We start from the raw sequence: 10514 nt of genomic DNA, 5'->3' as shown, positions 1-10514 counted from the left end.
TCTGTCCTTCCTACGTAAAATCATCACCCCCCGCCCCCCTCCATTATCACACTCTCTTCTTCACATCATTTATTACCACTGGGTACACTTACATTTCTTGTTCATTGTCTTTCACCATTCTCTCTCCCAACTATAAGAGTTGAGACTTTCTTTCTTTCATTGTTTTACCTCTAATTCCTAGAACAGACTTGGGCACATAGAAGCTTGTAAAAGTTACATACATTAAAAAAAAAACTACTTTAATAACTCTTTAAGGTCTTAAGTACTCAATAAAAACAATGGCTTCCCATTTTTACATTTAGAAAAGAAATTATGAACTAAGGTTAAAGTGAAGAAAATAAAATTTCTAGTCCACTGTTTTTTCCTTGATACCACCTCTAAAGATCAATGTTTAGTTAAAAAAAAAATTAATGCTTATTTATTTCCTTTAGGGCTTACAGCCTATGTGTTCCTTAAATCCAATTTGCTGAGCTTCACAGTTCTGTGAAATGTACTATGTCTGTGTCGGTCCATTGTAATCACAACTCACCATCTTCCAACCACCACAGATGGAGAAAGTGTTGAAAAGAATTTTTCCAAGCTGCCATATTCGATTTAATACTTTGGGGGACACAGGAAGAGGAGGAGGAGAGCATAATATTTCTTTACTGACATGGACTTTATTGTTACTTATACTCAAGTTTTTAAATAACAAAAATAGAAGACATTTTGAATCAGAGTACGTCTCAAAGAGAAACATTAAAATGGTGGTCCCATTACTCTTGAACCTGGATACTGGCTAAAATGGATTTTATGTACTTTTAAGGTGAACAAGTACAAGTAGTCTATTTAGTAAATAAGGTTAAATGTCTGTCAGCAGATCTAAAATTTCAGAGGCAATATTTTATTTCAAAAGTAAAAATAATACGGTCACATATTAACTGGTGAGAGTTACAATGATAGAAAACCTTAAAATTCTTATAAAAAAATCTAGAATTATTTCACAGTTAGTCTTGCCCACACTTCTCATGACTGTATGTTTTCTGGTTATCTATTAATCCAAATTAAAAATTAAATACATATTAATTTACCAACAGTGATATAACTTCAAGGCTGAGAAAAAGCACTAATCACAAAGAATTTCAATTAAACGTTCATCTAACAGTCCAGAAAGAGATGTTATCGAGAGAAGTCCTAATTATAAATCAGATAGCTGTGTATCTGTTTAAAGACTAACATACACCTAGCTTCACCAAAACACTTCCAAAAAAAACTACACATACCTATTTTGTTCAAGACATAATATGAAAATTAAAATAATTCCTCTACTTTAAAAAAAGCGTGACTCCTAAGAAAGGTTCATAGCATCTCATTAACAAAGCAAAAATGTTAACCTGAAATGGTTCATCTATTTTGGTCTTCAGTTACAAATAAAAAGTCACTAACAATTTATTATAATAATTCTATAAACAATTGGAAACATTATTATCAGAAAAAAAATTTTGTCAATGGAAAACAATCACTGATTCAATGAGCATTTGATCATTTTATTAACAAAATATGGGCAAGAATTACATCCCTCTCTGGTGAAACTTTTCAAATAATTTTATGTGGAGGGCCTTGAGAAGTATCAATTACAAAACATTTTTTTAAATGAAAACATTTTTTAAATGTACAAATACAAACCAGTACTTTATACAAGCTACAAAGTTTGTCAATCAATGTAAAAAATAATTTGTTTCAACTGAATATAAGGCATGTTCAGTTTCTGTAATTTTGCAGAATTATTTTTTTTGCTTTGTTGGAGACTTTTCTCTTCGCTGGTCCTGATTTTTCTTTGATTCTCTGGATTGTTCAGAGTATCGGCTAGATTTTTCCCATCGTCTCTCAGCACCATTCTGATACCTATCTTCTTCACTTCTAGAGGCTGAATGTTTTTTATCCTTTTCTCTTGACTTGGACCTATCCTTTCTTCTAAAATTCTCACTGTCCTTATTTCTGTATTTGTGCTCATTTTCAGAGAAAGAATTTCTTCTCTCTCCTCTTTTCTTTCTGGGATCCCCAAGATTATGTTCCAAATCCATGTACATTTCTTGGTCTCTGTCCTTCATGGCTCTGCTGTAGCTGTTTCGCTCAGAAGGAAGCCCTCTGTCTGAAGTGTACTTTGTTATGGGATCTTTTGAATCTCTGTCTCTGGGTTTCTCTGACCTCCTTTCTCTCTCGGTCCTCGTTTCCTGGTGCCGTTGCTCTGGTCTCCTTTCTTCTTGTTTCCTATCATTCGTGTGTTGTTTCCTGATCAATTTATTTACTTCTTTCCTTCTGTGGTTCCCTTGCCCCTTCTTTCTTACATCTTTATCTGCATGTGTAAAATGAAATATAGTTAGCTTTCATTTTAGTCTTAATTTCACAACTGAAAAATCACACTTATTGATGCATTACAGGTTTACTAATTCAGACAAACTGGATGCAGAGCCAAATCGATTGAATGCAAAGTCTGATGACAGAACATTATACAAATAGTGTAATTTTTAAGAATATACAATATATTTACTGAAGTACTGCTTTGATCCTTAACTCAAAAGAGTAAACAAGAACTTTAAGTAAACTATAGCAAATGTAAAAGTTTTAATGAAGTGACTAAAGTGGTACATTTCCACTCACAAATTTTATCCAAAACATAAACTCTAGCCCACATGCATTATGTCATATGAAATATTATGTCAGATCTCGTACATAATTAAAATGCAATGATCATACATGCCAGCAACATCACTTCCTAAGAGGTGGGCTGAGCGGGATGACTGGGTTTGTGTAATGATATGAATATGTATTTTTCAAATGAAAACCTCTGCCTACAGAAATGATAGTTCTGCTATCAGAGAAGTACTAACTGTACTAGCAAAGAGAAGCTATATTGAGATATAATCATAGGCTTTATGAGAGCCACAAGGGCTTGATTTCTGAGAAAACTCTTCTAAGAAGGCCTTGAAACTTTTAATTTTATTGATATGATCACAAATATAAATATTAATTACAATGAAATATCTTACCATTTTAAGCTATAAAACACATTCAATCACGATATCTGTGTTATTTAGTTTGGGTACATAATCAAGGGTACTGAGATGACCACAGTTTCTGTCAAGTTCATATAAATACATACAAAAAGAAGGAAATATGGTGGAAAGTTGCCTACCCTTGTCCTACCTCCACCCAAACGTCAGTGTACCAGTCTCTGTTTCTCCTGCCAAATGCCTACCCCGGCACAGTCAGTTGGTTTGCCACTAAGGACCTATTTCTCTGGTTCCTATCAAGCCGCTCAGCTGAGCTGCAGCTACCCAAGCAGAAACCATCTGGCTCCGTGCAGAATCGACGTCCCTCTGACCCTGGTGTATGCCACTCTTGGTGCTTCTTGACACTAAAACCTGAGCCCTATAATAATATGCACTCTTCTCTCTCCTTGGTGTTTGCTTTAAAATTTTCTAATTTGGGGTAAGTTCATATTGCTTTTATGCTATTTAATATTTTACTGATAAAACTGAAAGCTCTCTACTGAAACAGTATGATGAGGCAAATTAATTCTGAATCAGCAAGCTTCCTTATTGCAGCAGTTCATGCTGTGTTATCATCTGTTCTCAAAACAGATACCATGAAATAACAAATTCTTTAGAGGTGAATGGTAAATGAACAATGTTAGTGTATTTCAATTCAAGAATAAAATTTCCTGTGAGCAAATGGAATCTTGCTCTAATAATATAAAACACTGGAAGTCCCCTAATTCTGCATGCCACTTAGTATGTAAAACACTTTGAAGTGAAACAAGCATGTAAAGACTAGCCTTCCAACCTACTAATAAGGCTGTGGGGAAAAGTGCTGCCTCTCTGAAATACGCATTGAAAGATACAAGAAATGACATGCATTTTGGACAGAGTATCTCTTATTCAAACTAAGATACTATGATGAAAGAAGCAGAATTGGCCCTGGGGAAAACAACATAGACCTTTTCAGAAAATGGCATATTTGAAAAAATCCTTTACTATAGCACTTCCCCTTCCCAAGGAGGACAGACAAAATTGTGAAAGACTAGTAATGCTGCTGAAAACAACTAGAAATGCCAGATAAAATTTTAACATCTTCTCTTGAAAGGCACTAAAGATCTGGAGCAACTTAAGATGCTATAAGGAAGTGCTCAAAAAAAGGGATGGGAGTATGTCAAAAGAACACTGGAGTCAACTTGAAGGAACTCCTAATTGACAAAGTTGAAATGATCTGAACAAGAAAATAAATGATAGCATTGGACTTTAACCCATAGAATAAGATAAATATTCATGAATCCACACTGATATAAATATATAGTTGAATTAATAAATAAATGGAGGAGGGCACAACTCTTTCTTACAGGAGAAATTCAATTACCAAATGTGGAAAAAGAGACAAACAGGAAAACCACCATTTGGCAAACACTACAGTAGTAAGTGTTGCAGATAAGATCCACAGATGGATGTGAAAATAGAAGACCAAAAGTTAGAGGAGAAAGAGGAGATTTGCATAGTACTGAATTATCTCCCTACAAGATATTAATTTATAAAGAAAAACAGTTTCCATGAAAAAACCCAATAGATACCACCTTAACCAAGTGGTCAAACTTAATGTCACCAATATCAGTATTATCAACTCCTCAATAAGGCACAGTAAGAACAACATATCTTTTCTATGGTATTCTGGCTAAAAATGAATAACCTCATTCTAATCATGAGAAAACATCAGACAGATCTCCATACTGCGGGACATTCTGCAGAATAAGTGACCAGAGGACTTAAAAAGGGTCAACGCCATTCAAAACAAGGAAAGCCTGAGAAGAACTACCACAGGTTGTAGAAGATTAAAGAGAAATACAATTAAAGGCAAGGAGGGACCTGGAAAAAGAAAAAGAACATTAGTGGGAAAACTAGTGAAATTCAAATAAGACCTGTTGTTTGGTGAATAGTATTTTCCTGATGTTAATCTCCTGGTTTTGATAAGTGAACTACAGTTATGGAAGATGCTAACATTAGGGGAAGTTGGGTGAAGACTATATGGAAATTCTCTGTACTATTTTTGCAACTTTCTTATAAGTCAAAAATTAGTTCAAGATAAAAACTAAAAAATAAAGACACCAGAGAGCTGGCAAAAAAAAATGAGGACTAGAAGGGCCAAGACTCAAGGGAAGGCAGAACCACAGAGAGGTAAGGTAATGTCACTTTCTCCCTGCGAGTATCTGCTGATTCAGGGCTGCTGCTGAGGGACATAGACCAGCAGAGCTCTGGCAGCCTTGCAGGGCTCGAGAGATAAGAACAGGACTAGTTACTTGCAATACATACATGTGACAAAAAATACATATCTGAAATACATAAAGGCACTTACAAATCAACAGAAAAGCCAACTTAATGAAAAGGGGGGGAGGAGGCAAAAATTCTGAACAGCCACTTAACAAAAAGAAAATATCCAAATGGCAGATAATACAGAAAACGATGCTCAACTTCACTACTGATCAAGGAAATGAAAATTAAAGCCACAATGCAGTACCATTACACACCCACCAAAATGGCTAAAATGAAAAAGACAGTCAGTTAAAGTGTTAGTGAAGATGGGAGCTATGGGAACTCTCATACATGGCTGGTGGGAGTGTAAACTAGAATAACCACTTGGAAGGCTGTTTGGGAGTATCTACACACACCCTACAGCCCAGTGATTCCACCTCTAGGTACATATCCAACAGAAATGTGCATATATATATATATATATATATATATGTATGTCGCCAAAAGATATGTAAGAGGGCATTCATGGCAACACTACTTATAAATTTAAATTTCCGCTGAGTAAAAAGGACAAATGTTAAATATACTGTGGAATATCTGCATAGTGAAAAACTACACAGCAATGAGAATGAATGAACTATAACTAAATGCAATAGTATGGACGTATCTCACAAACATAAAGTTGAAAGATAAACCAAACATAAAGAAGTTCATAATATATAATTCTAAAGTTTAAAGCAGGCAAAACTAATTTATAGAATTACAAATCAGAACAGGAGCTGCCATGAGGCAGTGGATGGGAGGAGTGGTAGTAAGTACAAGAGGGAAAAAGGAAGATTTCTGGGGTACTGGTTGTTCTCGTTCTGGGTCCTGGCTACACGGATGTGGTCTGTTTATGAAAATTTATACAGCTGTTCACTTAAAATGTGTGCACTGAATGTGTGGTATGCGTCAATTACTAATATAAAGCTTCACTATTAAAAGTAAAAAATTAAATTTTCTTTAAAATATAACCATCAGGAAAGCTCCTGTAAAGTAGATTACAGACATTATGAATGGCATTTCAGTCAGCACTCAAATAAATATTTGCCAATGGAATATCTTCATTTCGTTGAAGAGGATTCCAAAAGATAATCTTAGCATTATAAATGCTGAATTCAGTATAGACTGCAACAGTGATAGATGATCATTTATATTATTAACTGTGGCTTTTAAACAAATGAACTCTAAAATAAATAAGCAATCAAATTATTCTCTTCCCTTGTAAACACCACCAGCAATACACTTGTTAGAAAAGAGCACGATCAACTATACATCAGTTTCAGTACCTGAGGCTGAGCTCTCACTACTGGCGGATGAAGCGCTTTCTCCACTAGAAGACTCTGAACTGCTGTCGCTGCTGTCCGAATCAGAGGCAGAGGAGTCAGACTCAGAGGAGGAGGACTCAGGGGAGGAAGAGGAGGCGGGGGATTTATTTGGCTCAACATCTGGTTTTTGTGCCACGATGACCTTTGGTATATTTTTGAGATGCTCACGTAATTCATCCCTAATAAGAAACATAATCTCTGTTAGATTCTGCCTTGAAGGCAACTGTGAAATAATTCTGTAAATTGAATAAAATTCTGATAATTCTTACGTTAAACCTCCAAGACCTATAGAAGTAAAGAAGTTGATGGCAAATCGAGTGTTTCTTGGGTTATCTCGGGGTAATAATCCTTCAAAGAATGGCTGCAGAGTTCTAAAAAGGAAAAAGAAAAATGAACAAAAGAGAACAGATTGCTTAAATATAAAAAGGCAAAATCCTTATATAGTCATTTTTCAGATATTCTATATATTAAATTAGTAAATGAAATACAAGCAAGTGATTTAAAAATCATTCATCTGGTCAGGCTGCATGCTATCTAAATGAGTAGGGTCAAGTCATAATTTACTAAAATTAATTTCTAGGGATTTTCCTGGCAGTCCAGTGGTTAGCACTCAGTGCTTTCACTGTCATGGGTCCTGGTTGGGGAACAAAGATCCCACAAGCCATGAGGAGCAGTCAAATAAAAAAAAAATTAAATTGATTTCTAGAATTATACAAGAGGAGGTTTTTAAAACTTTCATATACACACACAACACTCAGAATAGATATACATATATAACACATATAAACCTACATATACATATGTATATTTATTATATGTGAGTGTATGTACAGAAAAGTAAAAAAACAAAACCAAACAAGCCTCCTCTGTTGTACATGCAAACACGCCTGTATACACAGCACTGTGGAAGGTACTGGAGGAGGGGAAGAGCAGTCAACAAAAGAGAAATCAAGGATGAAGACTGTAGGAATCACTGTTTCTAGGCAGGGGGAAAAATAGAGAAACATTAACAATATAATGTGGTTTTGGACATGTGTTTTTGTTTTTTTTTTTGCGTTACACGGGCCTCTCACTGTTGTGGCCTCTCCCGTTGCGGAGCACAGGCTCCGGACACGCAGGCTCAGCGGCCATGGCTCACGGGCCCAGCCGCTCCGTGGCATGTGGGATCTTCCCGGACGGGGGAACGAACCTGCGTCCCCTGCATCGGCAGGCGGACTCCCAACCACTGCGCCACCAGGGAAGCCCGGGACATGTGGTTTTGAGTGCTACATTCAATGCACTAAGCTGCAGAGTTAGGAAAAACCATTCTTCATAGAAAAAGGTAACTTAATGTAAGAGGAACGATTAATACGAGTTTGCTGGATAGAACAAGAGAAGGAATTCCTAGCTCTGGAAACAGAGGTAAGGAGGCATGAATGAGCTGGACTTGCTTAACCAGCTGCGCAGCGTTGGTGCAGTGCAGCCGCAGTGCGGCTTGCTGGGGAGGGAGTATGTGAGCCTGGCAAAGTAGGTAAGGTTCAATAAGTAAGTATACGAAGCTAAGAGAAGTGGATGGACCCGCCCAGAGCATGCAGAATCCAGGACAGACCTTTGGCGAACACCGGAGAGGCAGGCTGAAGAGGAGAGAGAGGTTGGGGGGAGCAAGGCAGAATAAGAAAGTGAGCTCATGAGCAAGTGGTCAACGGTGTAAGTGAGACCACGAGGTCACAAGGCATGAGGACTGAGAAAGACTGCGGGACTCGGCAGGTGGTCACTGAAAAAAATCTGAAAGGATTTCAGGAGTGTGAATGGAGTAGAAGCCAATGTGCATGGCAATGGGCAATCTGAATACATAGGAAGTAAGGAAGCTGGGACAGGGATTCCATAATAGTCCTGGAACAAAGCCCTAGTTCAGTGTAATAATTTCAACAGTTACAGGACTGATATTCACTGGTATATGTTCACAATCATCCACTGATAATAAAAGAATTATCATTCTTTGGCTCAATATTAGGGTAAAAATGAAAATAAAACTACAAATACTCATTACTGGGAAACTCCAGTGAGCATGCAAAAAAAATTTTTGTATGTTCTAACTAAACTAAAAGAGGCGTTAATTCTGCATTTTCTCTACTTGAACTAATTGATCGTTAAAAGTTTCACGTTGTCCTGTGCCACACAGAGCATCAGAGTCAGAACAGTGTAACGGACAAAGAATGTCCTAAGGACTTAACTTGTATTTTTACAACTAAGGGTGAACTTACGGCTGCTAAAGTAGGGGAAAACCTCCGAGGGCAGTAAGAATAAAGAGTGCTTAATAATAAACTTACTCATCCTTTAATCTTCCATTAAGTTTAGGAAGACCCATGTATTCACACAGTTCTTGGAAAAATATTTTCACAAAAATTCTACTGGATGATGTAGTAGTTTCTTCACTCAGCTTTATGCATTCAAGAACCTGAAAATTAAAATTAGAAAACGATAATTTTATCTTGGTGTTCAAAAGATGAGACAAAGTGACCAATATCTGTAACTTATAGTGTCCCTTGAAATTAACGATTTGCTCTCATCTGCAGTTAGAATTATCTCTAAATATCTTCCCTTATGCTGATACGCATTATTACTTGGGAAAGTTTAAGACTGCTTCTCTATACAAATTTCCAAAATGTTAAGATGCTACAGAAATAGAGTTCATTCTCTTTCCTGAGTAATGTGCTTTTTATTGCAGGAAGGAATATTGTCTTGAGCATATAATGCTAAGATTATTAGCTCCTAAAACTCACTCATCAAAACATGGGTGTAAGAGGGTATGGGGAAAAATGCCACTTAAAGCATCAAGCTACAGTTTTGTCCAGGACTAGAGTACACAAGACGAGTAAAGACGAAGAGTGATGGCTTGTTCTGAATAGTTAAGATTGGGCTTACTGAAGCTCACAGAGAGAAATTTTAGGGTAAATAAAAATAAAAGCAACCTCCAGTTTTTTATGGATGTGTTCCAGGAGCTCACTTATTTCAATTGTTTAAAACTTTGATTTCATTTTCCCAGAGAAGGGAGTAAAAACAAAGTAAAAGTTATGATTAGCCTGCTGGGTTAGCTTATAAATGCCTATTAAAGTAGCTGGACACACTTAGTACTTAAAGTATTACAAAACTCTATCCAACATTTATAAGCTCAATGATGCTGCTTCATTCTACCACTGGGTTGTGGTATTCTACAATATGATTCTCTTTTTTCTTCCATCTTGGATATAATTTCTTTCCGATTTTTCAGTTCCTTCAGCCTAACCTACTACTTTGTATTTTGCATTATTACCTTGGGCATCTTACCTCTTCTGTTTTATGGTACTAAGCTTCTTGAAAGCAGGGACCATATACAATTCATTTTGGATGCCCAGTGTCTCTTTCTGGGCACAGAGTTGGTGACTAAACAAATGGCTGTTGAATGAATAGTAATTGTACAATTAAGTGCCAGCTTAATGAATGCAGTTCAAATTCCAACACAGTGTACATTTCCCCATCGAGAGTATCTTTCCTTGTTCTAACTATGACTACAGAACTTCCTCCCTATCACTTACCCAACTTCAATGCCTGCTAAGAAAAATACATCTTGCCAGAACAGTCATTTCTCTTATATCCTTACCAGAGGAACTATTGACAGTTACTCCGTCAGGAAACAGGCAGTAACTCAGAGGCTCATATGCCACCAGACTATTGGTGTATGTGAATATGAGTGTGCACACACGTGTGTATACAGAGAAGATGAAAATCTACATTTTCTCTGAAAACACTCCTAGCCATCACTATCAGAAAGAACTGTAATGTTTGGACTGTTAATATCATCCAGGATAGTATTTCTTACACTCACACATTATTTACTTAGCTTTTCTTT

The 10514-nt window shown here is 36.5% G+C and overlaps 1 protein-coding gene across 1 annotated transcript in view; it reads right to left on the bottom strand.

Moving 5' to 3' along the window:
• Positions 1–862: 862 nt before the first annotated feature.
• The window catches only part of CWC22 (CWC22 spliceosome associated protein homolog), a 63360-nt gene continuing 53708 nt past the window's right edge, over positions 863–10514 (bottom strand). Inside the window, exons 17-20 of the mRNA XM_030850690.3 lie at positions 8956–9083; positions 6916–7017; positions 6608–6825; positions 863–2335 (exon numbers count right to left, since the gene is read on the bottom strand). Coding sequence (XP_030706550.1) covers positions 1764–2335; positions 6608–6825; positions 6916–7017; positions 8956–9083 — 1020 coding nt within the window. The 3' untranslated portion in view covers positions 863–1763. The remainder of the gene's footprint in view (positions 2336–6607; positions 6826–6915; positions 7018–8955; positions 9084–10514) is intronic.

Source organism: Globicephala melas, chromosome 7 (genome assembly GCF_963455315.2).
Source record: "Globicephala melas chromosome 7, mGloMel1.2, whole genome shotgun sequence".
NCBI lineage: Eukaryota > Metazoa > Chordata > Mammalia > Artiodactyla > Delphinidae > Globicephala > Globicephala melas.
This window is presented reverse-complemented; position numbering and strand designations above follow the sequence as displayed.